The 21,951-nt window shown below is 33.9% G+C and overlaps 1 protein-coding gene across 2 annotated transcripts; it reads left to right on the top strand.

The window, feature by feature from the left end:
- The first annotated feature begins 5,899 nt into the window (after positions 1 to 5,899).
- LOC111050098 (phosphatidylinositol-glycan biosynthesis class F protein) lies at positions 5,900 to 18,581 on the top strand. Of its 2 annotated transcripts, none has more exons than XM_022336348.2 (3): positions 5,900 to 6,146; positions 8,595 to 8,733; positions 16,525 to 18,581. In XM_022336348.2, exons 2-3 carry the CDS (start codon positions 8,643 to 8,645, stop codon positions 17,157 to 17,159), a joined length of 726 nt encoding a protein of 241 aa, XP_022192040.1. In that variant the 5' UTR covers positions 5,900 to 6,146; positions 8,595 to 8,642; the 3' UTR covers positions 17,160 to 18,581. The 2 variants fall into 2 exon arrangements, with proteins under 2 accessions (XP_022192040.1, XP_039276776.1); XM_039420842.1 differs by having other exon boundaries at positions 5,915 to 6,146; positions 8,592 to 8,733.
- Positions 18,582 to 21,951: the final 3,370 nt, after the last annotated feature.

Here is a 21,951-nt window from a genome sequence, read left to right as displayed (position 1 = left end):
TAGACCCACAATGCCTATGCCTTCCCAATGACAGCTCTTACTTGAAATTGAAGGCTGTCATTGGGGTATTTTAGCACGAGATATTATATCTATATATTTGTGATGCTATAAATTACAAAGGCATTGGTATGTAATAATCTTATAGGTTGCCCCCTCAATGGCCGATTTCAATTCCAAGTACGACACTAGCGCTGCATGTGAGTCTATGCATCTTTAAGGTCTTTGAGTAGCACAGCTACTTCTTATTCAACTAGTCGACTAAGCCTGTGACTAAGCTATGTATACAAAATGATCGGCTAGTTACTTGAGAAATACTACCTGAGTGCAACTAAACAAAAGTGTCTGTTGGAAACTTATAGATGGTTTAGTGACAAGAAAAAGACTGAAATCGCAGCAGTGTAAGGGTAACCGTTCTTTTGATTGTGATTGAACCATTATACTCGGTTCTGATGTATTTATAACGACGTGCAGTCAATTGTTTAAGTAAATAAGCAATTTTTTCAATTACTGACTGGAGTAATTTCAAATGGCAAGCGTCTATTTTCAAAAGTCTGTTGAAAGGGAACACTTGCCGTTTAAACGTAGGCCTACTCCAGTCAGTAAGTGAACAAATTTGTTTATTTACTTTAACAATTGACTGCACGTCGTTATATTTATTTTAAAAAATTTACATATTTGAGAGCACCAGGAACTGAATCCCATTATTGCCCTCATAACGCACATTGAGCATACAATTTGAAAAACAATACATTAAAATGAAAATAAAATAGCTTAACTAATAATTATACTATTGCGTTTTAGAAAGAAACTGAAAACAAAATAGTAGAAAACCTTGCAAATATGAAACTTATAGTAGCAGATCAAAGGAAAACGTATGTAACTAATACTAATAAAGAATTCAAGAAGAAAATAAAAAATAAACAAAGAATAGAGAATAATAGAAACTTTGCAAATATGAAACTTATAGTTAAAAACACTAATATATTATGTAAAGATAATTATGTTAGTAGTACAACTATTGGCATGAACGTATTGTAGAAATAAGAGCAATTAAACTGGAAACACCAATAGTATAATCTAAAATTATATGGACTATGAAGCAACAATATTACCAAAAGAGTTTCCAAAAATAATTCCACTGTGGCCATCAAGATCAAAGTCACAACAATCACCTACGAAATACATCACCGTATAATAATGCATCAACCGTAAAATACATCAAAACCGTGCATTAATACATTGCTGCTCGGAATGGATCGATAAACTATCAATTTGAACCATCATCTATATCTGGCCAGACTACCGGGTTCAATTTTTGATCTGGTCATATATTTTGTAGAGGTATTCAACAATACCTTATGAATCAGCTATTAATTGTGTTATCATCCGCAGTTGCAGAATTGTGTTATAGCAACATGAGCGGTCGGTGTGGCAAATCAGCAAGGACAACACACCTTCAGGAAGCATTCCCACCTCTGCGCGTTCGCTGCCAAGAATCAGGTATGTAGGTGTGTCCAGACTTGAGCGCCACGAACACGCACATTTCACTTTTCATCAGCTGATGAGCTTATTATAATATCGTACTTTACTGTTTCTATACAAATACAGGTATAATCAGCTGATTTAAAGTGAAATGCGCGTGTTCGTGGCGCGCAAGTCTGTACGCAGCTTAAGATGCAAGGGGCTATACTCTGTACAAATTAACTTCTGACTTGGGAGGGACATGCGCAGCAGAGAAGGCATACAGAGGTAGGGATACAACGGCGGCGAAGTTACCGTTCTTAATCGGCCAGCATTCTCTAATTTCTCGTGAGTATTCAAGCGCTCATGTTAAACTTACGGAGTTTCCTGTCTGGAATCCTTCAGTCGACTAACTCTAATCGACAAATTGGCAACTGCGCTTCTACCTATAATACTATTCATCTCAGTATTGGCTGATCTCCCTCCATTTCTCTGCGACGCATATTCCTCCAAGTCAAAAGTTATTTTGTACGGAGTATAAGCAATCCTGTGAACTGGCAGACTGCTCCATCACTACAAACTGTTAACCAATTCTGTTAGCTATTATTATTAAACATTATTAAACGAAAATCCAAATTAAATGCTGTAATTCACCCCGAAGACTTCTGCTACTGCAAATTTTGACAACAGGGTAAACAGCTACATGGAAATTCGATGAGCACTACTATTCAAAAATGATTTGTCAGATCGGAATGTCACCGCAGTTGTCGAAGAATGTGTGTTGTCCTTTTGTATGTAAGATTCACTTCAAAATGTCAGCATTAGTTCATTGGGTGAAATTGATATTACAGTATTTACATGGATTGCTGACAGTTTGAGGTTGATCTCTATAGGCCTGCAGCTACGTTGTATTAAACACAATAAATTGTAGGTAAAACATTTGAACGACAATAATAACACATTGTCTTTGGTTTTACCTACTATATTGAACCTAATATACAGTATATAGTCCAGGCAATGAATGCTCAAAAAAGGGTATAGAGGAAAAAATTTGGAAGACAATTTTTGATCCTGTAGTACTGTTTAGGGTAGTGAGGAGGTACACATATCAAAAGTCCCCACCCCTAGCCACTGTTCTAAGGGGGCCCACCCCTAGCCACTGTTCTAAAGGGGCCCACCCCTTGCCACTGTCCTAAGGGGGTGGGGGGTGGTTCAAAGGTACCATTTTTTGATTTCTCGCAGTCATGTCTGTAAAATGCATAGTTTTCGAGTTATATGCGAGAAACCAAAAAAATTTCTTTAGATATACCGATATCAGTTATATTCCATAGGAGGCAGTGACAAGGCAAAGAATCGAATACGTAGTTTCCATTGGCATTATAACGTTGACCTCACTATAGCTATATTATTGTTTATTCTATGCTAGTACCTGTTAATTACTAATAGTCCAGTCAATATAGACATAAAAAATTTTCAGCTTCAACCATCATCACCAACTACATTGTCCTCACATTGATATTTCGCACTTCATTTCAGTATTTCCTAGTGGAGAGGGTGTATTGGCTTAAGTACACTCAACAATAAATTTTTCATTTTTTCGACCGAATTTGACTTATGATGCATGATTCTGGACCGCCTTGACGAGCCGAGAAGAATGAAAAGCAGTACGATGAAATCTGAGCATTGTGTCAAACGTTATAGGTGTTTGAAATTTTGATCCTTGAGGTGTCCTTAAGCGCGCCTCTCCACTAGGAAATACTGAAATGAAGTGCGAAATATCAATGTGAGGACAATGTAGTTGGTGATGATGGTTGAAGCTGAAAATTAGGTGTTTTTCACAATACAAGGAGCATTGTTGTCAGCTGTACCTGGAAATCTATTTGAGATAGAGCGCTCTCCCTGATCTCAGATTGTAGAGCACAAAAATACGCCCAGGGGGATTTTGAATTATACATCTAAATGTTAACAATCGGAGGATATTGTTGATCAAAAACTGAAATTCATCAAAATTGATTTTTCCTTCAAATTTCACTCATTTTTGAAAAATCATAACTCAGTACTCATTGGAGATAAGGAGTTCCGAATGATCTCATTTTATTCAAAATTTTATGATCTAAAAAAGGCGAGAGCAAATTTTTCTGTCCGATTACGAGATTTGGAAGAAATAGCTGAAAACTGGAAAATGAGCCGAAAATACGAGGTTTTTGGGCCATTCTGTATCTAGCACAAGGAAATTTTGCATGAAGAAATTGGTTTTGGACTTCTCTTATGTACCCAAATAATATATTAAAAAATCAGAACTACAATATAAATTGCATACACCAATGTATATAGTGACTGGACTTTAAGTGGCATTGGCTAAATGATACCACTCTTCCAACAGAGGGTTCAAATTCAATGAAATTCTACTCTCCAAAGATGATTAATATTGAGGAATCTCTTCGTAACACACAAAAAGTTTGTGACCTCAAATGTCTGCTCTATGCTCTGTATAGCTAAGGAGCTATAAAAAGACTCATTGTAGGGTCAGTATTCCTCATAGATGACAACAATGCTGGCGGTTCGAAGTAAATCTAAATATATATAGATGACGCCACCTCCACCGAAAAACCGAAGTTTTTTGAAACTTGTGGCAAATCTATTGAAAGTTGATACAATATTACAGAATATTGTATTAAAATGATATTGGATTCATCAAGGACCCTCTTTTATAGTTCATAAAATATAAAAAGGGTTGACTACATACTTGTTAACTTTCAATTTCAATTATAAATATAATAAATTGATATTGAAAATGGAGGTGCTACTGAGATTATTGTAGTGACCCTATATACAATAAAAGAAAAGTTGCTATCTACTCTTGTATCCAGTATTTTATTAGCCCCGCACCACTCATTACTCTAGACTCTGTTCCTGTATTAGGGCCAAGACACATGCGGCGTTTTTCAGACGAGTCAGCAGGGCAGGAAGCTCTTCCGATTGGTTCGGCGTCCGGAAATCAGCTATAGTAATCAGCCAATCGGAGAGTTCCCTGCCCGTATGATTCGTCTGAAAAACGCCTCATGTGGCTTTTCTGGTTAGTGGGTCAGAATCAAAAGGGTAGAAAAGTCATCTCTCCTTTCCACTCTTAATGAGTGTAGATTAATAACTAAAGGATAATATTTGATGAAATATTAATAGATGAAATTCAACTTCTTTCTTGGTGTTTCTATCACTAATTATAGTTTGACTATTATAGTTTTACATCACTCAACAGTATTGCATAGTCTAACTGGTTAGTCTGTCAAAGGAAGATAATCCAGGGTAGACTTTATGCGATATGTGTGGTGATGGATGTGATGGCTGCTCCTAAATTGCAAAAGGATTTTATTCAGGCTAGGGAACTGTTATATAAATATAAAGAAAAATAAAAATCTCAGTACCCTTTTAGAAATATTTTATCACAACATGTTTCGAACATTTATGCCATTTTCAAGTGATATGAAGTAAATAAATAAATACTTTAGTTTTAGGTAGATTGGAACTATATTAGGTATGAACTCAGTATTTATTTATTTACGTACTTCATATCACTTGAAAATGGCATAAATGTTCGAAACATGTTGTGATAAAATATTTCTAAAAGGGTACTGAGATTTTTATTTTTCTTTATATTTATATTACAAGTAGCCCTATACAGAAAAGAGATAGGAAACTGTTTCTTGTTTATAAATTTCCAAGTCTTGAAAATTATAGTAACTGCTGACAGTGAGTTCGCTCGTATTGGAAAACCTCTTGAATTGTCAATCATGATGTATACGGTAGGAATAGAATAAAACAATCTTACAATAAACAATCTTGTAAAGTTTTCTCTGGTAAGTTTATAGGCTACCTAATGTCAAGAGAAATCATCAGAGAAGGTTTTTTGATACTATGGTAACTTTCTAGGCTTCTCTAATTGATTCTTGTAACATTTAATGACAGTTAAAATTTAACAATTTTTGGCAGCTGAGCATTCGGTACGGTAAGTGTATTTCTCAGCAGCAAATTATATAAATGATAAATTTAATCAATATTGAGTACTGTAATCTAATTGGCTCTGAAATTCACTTACTATCATAGTCTCAAGCCCTTAACTAATTACTATAATAATCTGCACTCTTATTCAATTCAATATTTTTTGTAAGAATTTATCAGATAAATGTATAGGTACTACACATTTCACGGTACCTTATACAAGGCTTTAGTTTTAGGTAGATTAGAACTATATTAGGTATGAACTCAGATGAAAAGTAGTACTGTAATTGAGTACCAAAATATATTATATACTGTAATTGAGTAGACTACCTACCGACAAGGTCTAATAGAAATTACTGAAAACCCGTATTGGCATTGGCGGTGGAAATTTGAAAATAGAGCGCAATAGTTATCGATACAGAAAAATATCGATGATCGGTAGTTGACCGATCGATCGACCCTCGAACTCGAAGTTAATGATCGATAAAGTGAACTTAACCTTACTTTTCAAATAAATTTTTAATTTTCAATTATTTACAGCTAATAAACATAGCAGAGACTATGCATTATTATTATTAATTTATAAAATTTACAATGTTCTTCAAATATTAATTAACTGTAAAATAATGAAGAATCTTTGATGAATGATTATTGAGTTGCATTGTCGCTACCATAACCTCAATTCTCAGGTAAGCATAATAATTTTACTTTTTTCATGTTTTAACTTTAGTTTTAGAATTACAATAATAAAGGATTGGTTATCCGTTTGTAAACGTTTTGTGAATGAATAATTGAATACCTTCATTATTTATAGTTGTTGATTTTTAAGCAATAACTCTAGGCTAATATTTCAGTTAGGTCTATCCTGCTTATCAATTTATCCTGCTTTTTTTCTGTTTTTATGTCTTTTAATTAACTTGGCCTACGGAAAGTGATAAGTTAATGGCTCGCCTTATAATTGTAATATCATAGAATATTTTTTTTTAGTTTTCATAAATGAGCTGCTAAAATTGTAAGGATTTTTTCAGTTGGGTAGCCTAGTTAGGCTTAGGTCTTTAATGTGGGTGAAAACCCTCCTAGGACATACCAAGAAAATTAAATCCAAACAATATAAAAATAATAGGAAATTACCAGGCTGCAAGAAAACAAAAACTTTACAGATAGTGAGTGGAACTCTCAATAACAGATCTCTCAATGACAACCTTATAGCTCAATATAAACTGTGCCGCAGATAGATCATAGGTCAATACATGCATCTTATTGTATAGTTTCAAGGCAAAACCTGACCGTGTTATGCTTAACATTATTTTGTTGAGTTTCATCCATTCTCAGTCTCCCCCAAGTAATGTATTGATGGAAGGTTTGCCTGGTTACAAGCTCCCCACACTTGCATGTCTCTTGCATAGCGTATCAAATGAAATAGAAGAATATTGAAGGATCCTCTCTCTACTTAAAATAGGATGATCATTATTACTCGAGCAAAGTCATCCACATTTCTGAGGCTAAACACTAAAAGACTGCCTTTTTTCCACTTTTAAAAGAATGGTTTACAGAAAACCAGTCTGGACAAAAACACCCTGAGCTACTTTCCTAAATAACTGCCCCTAATGCTCCAACTTCGCAGCTATTATTATTGTGCTAGCGCTGAGGATGTTTAACGTCTTACCTGAGTCGGTGATGATACACATCCAGTGTATGTATTCAGGGTTCTCTTGTCTAAGTGGTTGATTAATAAGAGTCTGTATAACATTAATAACTTTTTAATGAAGATAGGTAATTGTGATCTGTGACACTGTCATCTTGATCAAGTAAAGTGTGATCTTTTTGACCAGTTAGTTTTTATGTTGGATATGTATTAGAATAACGCAATTTACCCAGGACCCCATGGCCTGATCCTTGATCGAAAAATTGGTTGTTGGTTATTGAAGGCAGTGTCATCTTTATAGCAGAAGACACTACTGCCAGTCACCCTAGCTATGTCAGTGAATGAAAATACAGAGGTTCAGGATAGAGCCCTGTGACACACCACAGTCACCGCAGTTCCTGATTAGAGATATATCATCATTACAGTCATTATACAGGTGTCCAACGTTGGAGTTATTGTAATCTAGTATAAATATTATTATTATATTTTAATTAGATGAACCCTGGTACTATAAACTTATCAATAGCTATATTTTATTGCTAAACTGTCTCAATTTATTTTCTGATTCTCCCGTCGATAATATTATCATAATCAAGAAAAATTACTTGACAAGATACTTGATGTCTGGGTCGTTGACTGGGGGTGCCAGATAGACCGCATCGTAGTCGTATACCCAGCCGGGTCATCCGGCAGGAAAAAGCGTCTCTTCGTCCAGTTCGTTGAGCGAGTACAAGGGCCGCACAAGAAGTTGGGGTTTCAGGGCTTTCTCGAATCTCTTAAGTTCCATTTCCTGAACATCGGTGGGAAGTTTGTTGAAGATCTTCAATGCCGCTATCTGGAAGCTCTTCTGATTGCTTGTCAGTCGAGTTCGTGGAATTTCCAGGTTCCCTGCTGACCGTGTATTGTAGTTGTGGACCTCATTTCTCCTTTTCATTTGTTCATTATTCTTCCTCATATGCATCAATGCAACGAAAATTGGAGAACGTCATTATTCTCAGAGCTCTTTTTTGAATCAGTAGCACATCCTTGCAATATTGAGAGTGACTCCACATTAGGAGGCCATATGTAACATGTGTATGAAACAGTGCGTGATATACTGTAAGCAGGTAGTTTGCAGAGACAATGTTCCTCAATTTAAGCAACAAGTGAGTAATCCTGGACAGCGTAATGCAGACATTACTTATGTGATCACTCAAACATAATTTGCTGTCAATCCAGAAAACGAGTAATTTCACTAGGGCATTGTCTGTATGTCTAATATCATTTTTCTTTGTACAGACTAATACCTGGGTTTTGTCTTCATTCAATTTCAGCCTGTGATTGTTGAACCATTGCCTTGCCTCACAAAGAGAGAAACAATGTAGGTCTACTAGCAAAGCGGTTCTTTCATCTATGACTTCTATATGACTATGATGCATTTTAAGCTATTTAGACATCTCTCGAGTATTGAACTTGGTATTGATAAAAAATAAAATGTTTTCATTTTCATCAGAAGACTGGACAAGATATGATCGAGAACTGAATCATCAACTGCACCAGAATGTTTCCATTATCGAACGATAGCTACACTATCAACAAGATCACCTCCTTCTATTGCATGTCATCATGCATTTACCTGTCAGCGCTCATAGGTAGGTATAGAGGCAATTGCAATTCATATGATAAGCATTGGTTTTGAAAAAATGTTGATATTATTTATAAGGAATTATGACAGTATTATTATTATTATTATTATTTTATTGATTCAATGATACAAAATTAAGTGCTTCTCACTATAATAATATGTTTTTATTACTAATAACATAGGAGTGATCGTGGTCTAGTGGATAGAGTGCTTGCGTAGCAGCATATAGATCCCGGGTTCAAACCCTCTCATTATCAAACGTTTTTTAACCAGATCACTCCCGTGTTATCGGATGGGCACGTTACATGTCGGTCCCGGCTAAAGTATGACAGTCGTAATGCCCATTGACGGCTTAATTTATATATTCAGTCGGTGGGACATTCCCGCAAGGGACTCCCCACCAACAAAAGCCATACGAATTTACGTTTAACTAATAACATATATTGTTGCACATAAATCCTCTCTAACTTGCTTTACAGAGTGTTTCACAAGTCCTTATTTCTCACATAAAAGTAATGAGGTAGCATCAGTAAAGTAACAACATGAAGTTGTGAACCATAGAGTTGAAAAAACTCTACATACGTGGCTCTGCTTAAACCCTTTTTATAATGTTGATGAGTTTATTTCAGCTGTCTGAATCCAGCATAGACCTGCAATGCTTTACAATCACAACCATTGAAACCATAAGGCATAATAACTTATTGACTTGTAATCTATTATGTATTATTATTAAACGAAAATCCAATTTAAATGCTGTAATTCACCCCGAAGACTTCTGCTACTGCAAATATTGACAACAGGGTAAACAGCTGGATGGAAATTCGATGAGCGAAATTTTTTAATAGTAGCGCTCATCGAATTTCCATCTAGCTGTTTACCCTGTTGTCAATATTTGCAGTAGCAGAAGTCTTCAGGGTGAATTACAGCATTTAATTTGGATTTTCGTTTAATAATAATAATTGATTCATTAGCATTAGAATAATTGCAATATCTCAGTAATTTCCATCTGTATCTATTATGTACGTGTTCTAATCTTTTGACGTGATCTTATGCATCCATAGATGTTTCATGGATCGATAAATATATCTATCTATCTAACAGAGTCCTGTGGTACAGGTCCTGTTTCTTGAGAGCCAGGTTGGCACCGTGGATTGATTGTAATACATTATCTTGAAACCAGATAAACCTTAATTACCTTCCAATTATCTTGAATTATCTTCTTTTTCACAAATACCATCATGGCCGGATGGGTTGCGCCAAGAGCTATTACTTGTTACTTTTCATATTACAAGCCCTTCGAGTTGGTGTAGTGTTAGTGAAGTGAAAAAAGTATATTAAATAAAAGTGTAGTGAAAGAATTTGAAGCAGTGAAATTATAGATTAGAACTGTAGGCTTCACTGGAAGACTTTAGCAATAAAAATTAATATTTTAGAATAAGAAAGAGAACAAAATTAATGGTTAGTCCTAGTACTAGTTTTAATATAAATAATAAAAAATAAAAAAAAAGATCTATGAATAGAAAAAAAAATTATCGACCTACAACTACCCTGGTCCAATATCAAGGCTAATATTTTATTGGTTTTTACTAAATGTCTTCAAGCTGTTCACCTATGTATAGGGGTCCAGATTTCAAGTGTCTATTTTCACCAAACTAGCACAACTCTAGTCTTAGAGGGGAGATAGTGCGAGATAGAGAGAGATAGTGTATTCACTATCACATACTAGACCAGACAATCTAATCCAAATTCTAGGACTAGAAATGCCGAATCCAATGTAGTACCTCACATTGTAATATTTTTCTAGGTCATTCAGCTCATACTGGTAACTTCCAAAATGATGAATTCACATTAGAAACTCGGGAGAAATTAAGAATATATATTTTACCAATAATCAGATGGCCTCTAAGCTCTCTAAGGATCCGTATATCAAACATGTTTTTGATATGAATTCTCTCTATCTTGAGTTTTTATGTTATTGAAAACTGGGTATCTAAAAATACAAGCAATCCACTTCAGTTGATCAAATACACTCGTCTGGCATGATAGATTGGATGGTGCCGTTATTTTGGGCCTTGAGAAAATAATTATTCAATAATTTTATTGGGCCCACGGGAAATACTTCAGAAGGTTATGGACACCCCCACACATTACACAGAAGTGTATTCATAAAAATGGTTGATGCACAAGAAAAATGCTATTTTCTGTTCATTATCAATTTTATTCATTTTCCCATCTTTGTAAAGACAGCATCTATATTCTGAATAAAATGAATTGAGACTTGGATAATTTATCCGTATCGCCAAATTGTGAAACATGTCTATCTTCTAATGTCTATAATGCAAGCCAATGTGGCTGGATGTATCCAAATTGATAACTCTGCAATGACTGTTTTATCAAATTGATTATATCCAGTCATATAGGCTTGTATGAAAACATGAAACAATTCAGTAACTCATATTTCGTCCTAGTCTCAACTTGTTATATTATTTAGAGTATACTCAACCCTTCGAAAATATAAAATATTCTTGTTTGGTTGCAAGTGAATGTCCGATCAATAAATCCATCAATCCGAATTTCAAACAATCCATACTCTCTAGGCCAATATTCTAATGATAATAATAATTCACTGATTCAATAATAATTTATATTTGAAGATACTTTGTCAATATTCCACTTTATTTCAATAAAAATTATTATTTTACAGGAGCATGCTTTCGTATGTGCTGATGTGTTGTGAGCACACTAAAATAATATTTTTATTTAAGTGGAATATTGGCAAAATCTCAAGTCTTAGTCAATAGTTCTCAAGTCAATAATTGAAGAAATTATGAAAAAGTTCCACAACATCAATATTTTACTCTACAAACTTAATGAATAATTTATATGTATGGGTATTTTAGATTTTGTTTGTGAATTTTGACTGGTTAACATTCATGTCTAACTGGCCCAATAAAAACCCTTAACTAAAATTCAAATGCTTCTAATATTGTTTATGTATTTGAATCGATGAATTATTATGACTAGTGTGGTGTTAAATTTATATTACAACTCAATCACAGTGTTTAGACAGTACAATTTCAATTCAATTTTTCAATTCTTTTTATTTGCCATCAATACAATTTACAAAAAATTATTCAAGAAATTCATAGAAATAAAAATAAAACATAGCTTACAATCAAAACAAAAATTATAAATTAAATATATTTAAATCAAAATCTATTCATTAAGGCAACAACCCAGCAAGGAAAATCCTGTCCGCTGGGCGTGAGCATCAGTTCAATATTATTATATCAAATATTATTCTATTATTATAAATAAAAATAAATATGGCAAAATTTTAGAATCACGTAAGTAAACAAAAAACAAGGTTGAAAAAAAATGTATATTATAAAATATTATCGAGAGTAAAGAAAAATGTCTCAATTATCCATTTATTTATCTGTGCCCCATGTCTATCCTCAGTCAAAAATTGCATACCATTTGGGATTAAATTAATTAATTTTGTGCTTAAATAATTTAATTGTCGACGTAATATTGTTAGGTTAGTGTGATTTATGTTGAATAAATTATGAAAATTTAACCTGAAATTATATGTGGCTAGATTATTCCTTATTGTAAATTTATCTTTATTTTTTCTTATGTAGTAGAGAATTTTTTAATATATAGTTGGCGTATGGTCATTACCTTGAATTCATCAAATGTGTCCCTGCTTGGATGAATTCTTGGTCTATTCAGAATAGTCTTTATTATCATTTTTTGAATGACAAAAATCCTATTTATTATGTAATCATAAGTTCCCCCCCATACTCCTAACGCATATTGCAGAATTGACTGAACGTATCCATGATAAATTAGTTTTAACTCCTGTATATTTAATAATTTACGGATTTTGTAAAATATATAAGATATAAATTTTAGCCTTTTACAAATGAATGCTATATGCATGTCCCATTTGAGATGACAGTCTACCATAATCCCCAAATACTTGACCACTTTTTCCTGTTTTAGTTTCGGGCAAGCACATTCTCCCCACGTCTCCGATTCACAATTCGTGTGTATTTTAAGTACAATTTCCTCTGGTGGTTGTCCAATCACAGTGGGAGAAAAAGCAACATATTTAGTCTTAGTAGTATTCATACTCAATGTATTCAGATCAAGCCACTTTTTAATATTTGACATAACTTTTTCTGCTTTTAAAGACGTTTGGGTCCATGACTTATCTTTAACTATTAAGGCTGTGTCATCAGCAAAGGAAATTATTCTTGAATCTTCAATTTTTACTTTGAATATATCGTTCATATAGAGTAGGAATAGAATCGGTGATAAGACGGTACCTTGCGGCAATCCGAAATCATTCAGCTCTACAATATCTGATGTATAATGGTCATTCTCAGAAATCAGTTGTGATCGATCATTTAGGTAACTTTTGATTAATTCAAATGAGAGACCTCTAATCCCGTAGCTTTTTAATTTATTGAGTAAGTTATTATGGGGAATAGTATCAAAGGCCTTAGCAAGGTCAATGAATATGGCAAGGCACTTATTTTTATCAGAGGACATACTATCAGATACTTCATTTGCAAAATTGGCCAGGGCATCCTCAGTATTTTTATTGCTTTGGAACCCGTATTGATCTTTATCAATTATATCATGCTTATCAATAAAATCCATTAGTCTAATCTTTATAGTTTTCTCCATTATTTTAGCCAGGTTGCTAATCAAACTTATGGGTCTATAGTTTTCAGGAAGTTTGTGGTTACCGGATTTAAATAGAGGCTTGACTCTGGCTATCTTGAAACAATTTGGAAATTTACCAGTTTGAAAGCATTTGTTTATAATATAGCATAAAGGGGTTTCGATCCAACAGGATATTCTTTTTATTAAAACATTATGGATTTGGTCCATCCCAGGACTTGCTGAATTCTTCAATGTTTTAATAATATTTCTTATTTCCTCCACTGTGACAGGTCTGAGGAATAGAGATTGACATATTGACTGTAAAGGGGCTTTGTATAATTCATTAAGATTTGTGGACACAGTTGGAATCTTACATGCATATTCTTTACCAACTTCTGAAAAAAACTTATTTAGTTTGTCAGGCTCTATTTTAACATCGCTTATTTCACTAGAGTCATTTCCTATGATCTCTTTCATAACTTTCTACAAATTCTTACTGTCATTCTTGTATTCATCTAGTTTATTTCTATAATAGTTTGTTTTGGTGATATTTATTAATTCTTTTAATCTGTTTCTGTATTCCCTGAATCTGTTTTTTAGTGTTATATTATACGGCTCCTTTATAGTTTGCGATTTCATTCTATCCCTAACATTAATTGATTTAATGAGACCGGATGTGATCCATGGTTTTAATGCTCGGTTCCTGTGTGTAACATTTCTGGTTTTAGTTGCTCCTTCTATTAGACATTGAATTCTCTCAACGAATAATTCCGTCAATAGGTCAACATCGATGACGTTATCTGAATACAAGAATCCCCAGTCTTCTACTTCAAGTCTTTTTAAGAGAATATCATAATCAATTACGTGAATACTCTTTTTTAAGCTTTTAATATTATTATTATTATTTTTATTATTATTATTATATTATTATTATTATTATTATTATTATCTTTCATGTGCATGTGTAGAGCAGTCGAGAAATGGTCTGTGATTGATGTTTTGAAAACATTACCGATAGAATGTTCATTTATTTTAATACTATTCTTGAGAAAAATATGATCAATGCATGAGTGTGTGGTCTCCGTTACTCGCGTGTTACAATTGATAAAAGACTCGAAGCCATATTTATTTAAAGTGTGTATGTATTCATCGGTCACTGTATTACTAGTATTCAAGTCAATGTTTAAATCTCCCATAAAAATACAGCTGTTTCTATCACCTAGCTGTTGAAGATTATTTTCAAGGCTATCCAAAAATGCAGTTAGATTACCGCTAGGTGAGCGATAAACTGCAATTATCAGTAACCTGATACCACTATCTATCTCAACAACCAAGCTCAGCGAGTTAGCTTCATCAATATCTACTGAATGGATTACAAAGTCAAAACAGTCTCTAACAAACACACAAATACCATCACATTTATTCAACTTTGAGAATTTATTTATTGTTTTATATCCATTGATCTTATGTTCGTATGGAATACCTTCACAAGACCAGGTCTCTGTCAGAACAATTATGTCGAATTCAAAACGTAGATCACTCAAAAATAAAATTAGTTCATCAAAGTTCTTGCCAATACTCCTAATATTCATGTGAAATATATTGAAAAATTTATGTCTATTTCCTGGGGACGGTAAGTATTCACAGTAGTTGTCAATTACATTTGTTAATTTTAACTCCTTATTAAGTAAATTGTAGATTTCCTCTATTGCTATCATTACAGTTCAGAGTTCAATAAAGTAAAAATCAGGGAAGCCGTATCTTTATTCTCCACCACTGTTGGAGCGCATTTGAGAAGAAATTGGGTCATCACACCTGAGACGATCTAGATCAGCGTGGTTTGCCAGTCGGATGGGTCTTGAGTCTTCGTGCTTTCTAACATATATTTTACCATTCATGACCCACACAAATTTATAGCCGTTTTCCTTCGCAAATAGTTTAGCACCTTTCAGCAGACCTCGGTAGTAAGTAGACAAATTTTCGTTTATGTATACTGGCCCGTCTTGTAGATTTCTATTTATTGATGTGGTTCTTAACTGTCCCGGTGGTTCCATTTTTTCAGCTCACTCTGTATTTTTTTATATTGAGAAAACAAGTTGTTCTTCGCAATTCTATTATTGAATTTTATTAGTATCGGTGGAATAGCATGTTTATTCGTAGTTGGGAGTCTATGAGCAATATCGATCTTCAATGCATCATTTTTCAATTTGAGAGTTTTTGAAATATCTTCGATTATAGCATAAACATCTTCGTTTGGCGTTTGCGGTATTCCGTGAATTTCGAGGTTGTTAATCCTGCTGTATTGCTGCAGCTCGATGACTTGTAATTCCATCTCGTGAACCTTCTTGGACAGTTTTTCATTTTCCTTTTTTATAACAAATTGTTCAGTCTTAAAATCATCTATTATCAACTTGTAGTCATCAATTTTAGCTGAGAACAACTCCACTGATTTACGCAATTCGAGTACATTTTCGTTCGTCTTCTTCAATTCATCCCTAAAAAACGCAAGTTCCGTAGAGATTATACCTTTTATTTCATTCAATATTTCTTTCTTGCATTCAGGATTTAGTTCCATTTTGTTTTGCTTTTGAGTAACAGGAGATAGTTTATTAACTTTACACGATGAACACTTCCACTTGGCCAAGTTAGCTTTAGACAGTTTTTTAAAGTTAGCTTCGGAGATTCCTACACATTTAAAATGAAAAGCGTTTCGGCAGATTGAACACTTTATAAGCTCGGCCAAATCAACGGGAGTATTACAACAGAAGCACTTCAACATTGCATTTCAACAAGCAAAAATACCAGTATTTTTTAAATAGATTTCAACTCAAATAAGACATCACTTACATGGCAAATTCCGTTACACAAATGATATTACAGATCATTGAATACAATACTGCTTGCTTAAGAAAAATCTTGTCTGCAAACAGGAGTGAAATACATTCAGAACTCAACTAAAAATGCTTATATTATAAATTCAAACCAGAATACTTGAAACTATTTTGAAATTTGTTAAAGACAAGTTAAGCTAGAAATAGTCGTGTCTAAAATAAAATAAGGGTACCAGTGATGGTATTTAATTCAATCAACTCAACATATGAATTTGGGATTCTGTTGACAGGTGGCCTACTGCTGACCGACGCGTTCAACTACACGGGCAGCTACAGTTTCCTGCCGGTCTACTTCGTCATCATCATAGCCGAAGTGCTCAAGTTCATCTACATCCAGTCGGTCAACCACAAGGAGCTTAGCTTCAACCCCAAGCAAGGCTTCAAACTGCTCACCATCATTTTCCTCCTCTTGAAACGAACAAACATCGTCGAACTGATCAAGTGCGCCATAACAATCACTGTAATTGTTTTCGTCTACTTCTTCATGACAATCTTATTCGGAGCCGACGCTTTCGGCAAGTATGAGGAGACTTTCATGTTCAGTATTCTGTTGACTGTTTTAACGGTGTTCCCGTTGTGTTTGCATTTTGGATCGTACTCAGTCACACATCTGCTAGCCGGTGGCAAGATGAACGACATCTTCTTTCTGGCGTTGTACAGGAACATTCAGATGAGTTTGTTTGGTGCGTGGGTGGGGGCTTTCGTAATACCCCTCGACTGGCACCGGTCTTGGCAGGTTTGGCCCATTCCCTGCTCCACGGGGGCCATCATCGGCTCGCTCCTTTCTTATTTCATATCGCTGTTTCAGTTTTTCTCAGATCCCGGTAGGAGAAGTATCAGTAAACTGGGTCGAAAGTTGCATTGATTGTGAATAAAATATATGACCACTAAATGTTATGAACATTGATAATCTAATTATTGATTGATAAGCAATAATCATCCCAATAGGGAGTCCGGCATCACAAGATGTCAAACTATTATCAGTAATAATAATACTGTGAATAGAGTTTCATTCAATTGACAAATCTAATAAATTTGAATGAATTAGACATCATTATTCATTAAAAATAGAGTAGATCTGATCGTAGCTATTGAAAACGTAAATTCGTATGACTTTTTGTTAGCGATGAGTCCCTTCATGGGAAGGTTCTATCTAGCCTCAATAATATATACCGTTTAGCCTATATCATTACCGGTATATATAATTCAAGCTATCAATGGGCCTCACGACTACTATTTATCTTGAATGTTAAATTATGTAATCAAATACAGTCATTGTATAATTCTCAATTGATTTCTATTTATTCATTTGTTTTTTTGCTGAGGGTGATGTCCACTGAGCTCTAGGCTTGTGCGTGGATAATGAGGCGGATGATAATGTTATGAATTTGGTAAGATGCTAGGTAAATAAATCAGATATTGTAGATTCCACTAATTATTTTTATTTAGAAAAGAAAACTCGAGTGTCAATTTTCATTAAAACTCTATTATTGTTCTTCAAACCAGTGGAGTTGAGTTGACTATATCTGTTTCATTCATTCATAATTGGAAATATTCCACTGATTGAAAATGACAGAGACTTTCACACAAATAGATAATAATCTATTTATATTGTAGAACTTCTTAAAAATATTGTATACGAAAGAAATTCGTATTGTATTCACACTATTGGAGTGAATACATGATCATATTTCTCAATTTTTAAATATAATTTTCCGTTCCATCCTTTTATTCAATAATTTTTCTGACTATGATAGAGCAAGGTACTAAAGGTATGGGTGCAAATATTAGTAAGAATTCGTGTTTTTTGTACAGTATACTTTTTTCTCATTATTTTTTAATTCCAGTATAATTGTATAGTGTGCTTTCAGATCGTTCATACATTAAGTTAGCTTATTTCATTGCTTATGCACATTCAAGTATTATAATATTATACAATTATACCATTTAAAATCTAACCTATGTTTAATATCCTATCATGACTTCGATTAGAAATAAAATTCCCAAGTAATGTAATGCAATATTGTTAGTACCGTAGACATATTATGTAGAATACAATATTAGTTTGTTTGCTCTCCTTTATATCAATACTTCTACTTTAGAAAATTTATTTCCAACTCAGACATATATGTGAGCAAATTATTTTTCTATTATCTAGTCATTTTACTTGATTTTCGCAAAACACTATATGGTATGGTTAAGACTAGCAGGTAACGTTATTGTGCAACAATTATTATTAGTTATTGTTATGTTCAACGTTGCATTAAAACTTTAATTAGTGACTTAATTTGTTGACTCATTTTATATTAGTGTAATAATATTGATCCACTGCTTCAGTATTCATTAAATTTTTTATTCATGAAATAGTTTGCTACTTTGATAATTTTTGACTTCAGGCGCTTATAAACTATTTCATATTTTATTTTTATTAAAAAAATAAATTTTGGTAACTTATGATAGTATTCAAATAGAAAAACTTTGAAAAATGTCACCAGTTAAATGGGTTTTAGATCGTGTTGCGCAGAAGCTCAGAGGAAAGAACTGCAGTAGCTTACAAACGATTTGTTTCAATCTTCTGTGACAGGAGAGTTCATAACATCGACAGAGTTATTTATAAATCGATCTCAATCAAACTGAAGATGAGGTTTTCGATCCATTACGAATTGTGATGTTTATAATACAGGGTGTTCAATTTAAAACAGAACCCAACTCTTAGTTCAGTGTGTAAATAACAATTTATTGACAAACACTTGAATTACCAACTTTTTTTTCAACCGCACATGTTGGAAAAATGTTGTCCATCTATTGTAATGCACCTATTAACAACAAGTTTCACCTTGTTCCTGGCCACTCTTCTCAGCTTTTCTCAGTTTATTTCATGTATAGCATTAGCAATGTTTGTCTTCAATTCCTGTAGAGTATGAGCTCCTGTAAACAATTTTTTCCAAGTAGCCTTACAGAGTGAAGTCCAGGCTAGAGAGATGAGGGGATCGTGAAACTCCAGGCACAAATGTGGGTGAAGAGGCTGAGTCAAGGGTGGCCGGGCACCCTAGAGGTAACTTGGCCACCCCTTTCTTAGCGGAAGGACCTTCAAAGAAGGCCAGGAGTGGAACTCACGTAGGTTACGAGGACTAATCAATCTGAAGAGACACTGGATTGCGACAAGCAACCAGGTGATGAATGGGATGTTAGTATAGGGAAAAACTCCTGTTTCTTGCAAAGGACACAGGTATTGGTTTGCCTAACTAACATACTACTTGGGAACACAATAAGTGACAGAATCCAAGGTCAGGGCAGTGGACTGTGAATGATAGTTGTTATAAATACCTACAAATAAATCTTTGAATTCTGTGCATAAAAATACTGATAGCTTGAAGTGTGGTAAGTACGCCAATAAAAGACTAAATGAATCAACAACATAAGATTTAATAATAATAAGATAATAATAGGCAGATGGCCACATACAAAAAACAATTGTAAGTAGATTGTGTCAAATATCTTGGGATCAATAAAATAATAATAGGCAGATGGCCACATACAAAAACAATTGTAAGAAGATTGAGTCAAATATCTTGGGATAATTACAACATGATAACACGTTAGAGAAATACAAAATTTAAATGAGATTAGGTCAATGACATTAATGACCATTGAAGTCTGACAATAAACGAAAAGGTAATATTAATGATACCTGAAATGAATATAAATTGAGTGCTATAATGAAAGTTATTGCAGTAAGGTTCAATCTTAATGATTTACAAAAGGAATAATAATAAATGACAATGATTTACAAAAGGAACAATAAATGACAATATGCTGTAAATAGTGCTCAACAAGTAGAATACATAAAAATATATGCGGCATAGGCCTTCAGTAAATTAAATGTCAAGTAGATATCAATTGAGCAATTAATAGGCGTCAGTGGCCTCAGTGAATTTGAATGTCAAGATAGACATTCAATAGTACAAAAGGAATAATAACAAATGACAATGAGCTGTAAATAGTGCTCAACAAGTAGAATACATAAAAATATATGCGGCATAGGCCTTCAGTAAATTAAATGTCAAGTAGATATCAATTGAGCAATTAATAGGCGTCAGTGGCCTCAGTGAATTTGAATGTCAAGATAGACATTCAATAGTACAAAAGGAATAATAACAAATGACAATGAGCTGTAAATAGTGCTCAACAAGTAGAATACATAAAAATATATGCAGCATAGGCCTTCAGTAAATTAAATGTCAAGTAGATATCAACAAAAATCAATAGGCGTCACTGGCCTTAAAATATCACTTGTAAAGCCAAGGGTAGCTGTTAAATACAATGAATTAATAGGCGTCGGTGGCCTTAGTGAATCACTTGTAAAGCCAAGGGTAGCTGTCAAATCCAATGAATTAATAGGCGTCAGTGGCCTCAGAAAATCACTTGTGAAGCCAAGGGTAGCTGTCAAATCCAATGAATTAATAGGCGTCGGTGGCCTTAGTGAATTGAATGTCAAGATAGACATTAATAAAACAATTATGATACATACGTAAATGAAAATTGAATAGAACGATTTACGTAACCTGAATAAAATTTTGAAGAGGAGATGCAGCCAGGCAGACAGGCAATGAGTCCGCAATACCCAAAGGATCAGGACATCAGCAAGCGACGATGTGATCTGGCCATGCGATGACAAGAATGGAAGCGTCCACCACAGCAGGCCAATCCCCCAGTGGAAATGTAGACAGGAGCATGTAGAATCCCAAATGAATAATCCGACTTTCAAGTTGTGGAATTTTTAGAATGATTTCCAAACGGTAGAGATGATGAACTTGAAAGTTTGAGTTACACGAGGTGAAGCCAATTGTAGAAGAATGGCAATTGAAGCCCACACGAGGTTGCAATTTTTGACAAAGTTTATCAGAGTAATATGCGAAGCAATCAATGAATAATTGAATCACAATTGAAGAATAGAATAAATGAATTAATTTGTAGAATAATTCACACTTTAAAAACGTTCTGTAGATCAAATAAATAGCAATGAATGCCCACACAAGGTTGTGAACTTAGCAAAGTTTATCAGAGCAAATATGCGAAGCAATCGATGAATAATTGGATCACAATTGAAGAATAGAATAAAGGAATTAATTTGAAAGAATAATTCACTTTTAAAAATGTTCCATAGATCCAATGAATAGCGAAAAACGCCCACACGAGGTTGCAATTTTGATAAAGTTTATCAGAGTAATATGCGAAGCAATCGATGAATAATTGAATCACAATTGAAGAATAGAACAAACGAATTAATTTGCAGAAGTAATTCACACCTTAAGAACGTTCCGTAGATTAAATAAATAGCGATGAACGCCCACACGAGGTTGCAATTTTTGATAAAGTTTATCAAAAGTTTATCAGAGTAAATATACGAAGCAATCGATGAATAATTGAATCACAATTGAAGAATAGAACAAACGAATTAACTTGAAGAATAACTCACTTTTAAAAACGTTCCGTAGATTAGATGACTTTGGATGAAAAGTTTAGACCGGGCGCGATATGCACACCCGACTATCCTCCATTGAAAGACAAGCAGTAAGCTAGATGCACTAGCAACAAAAAGGGAAGGCGGAAATGTCAGCCACGAACAACACGTTTACAAACGTATGGTGAAAAAC

Source organism: Nilaparvata lugens, chromosome 2, assembly GCF_014356525.2.
Source record: "Nilaparvata lugens isolate BPH chromosome 2, ASM1435652v1, whole genome shotgun sequence".
Classification (NCBI taxonomy): Eukaryota; Metazoa; Arthropoda; class Insecta; order Hemiptera; family Delphacidae; genus Nilaparvata; species Nilaparvata lugens.
The sequence above is the reverse complement of the archived record's forward strand: the minus strand, read 5'-3'. Positions and strand labels throughout refer to the sequence as shown.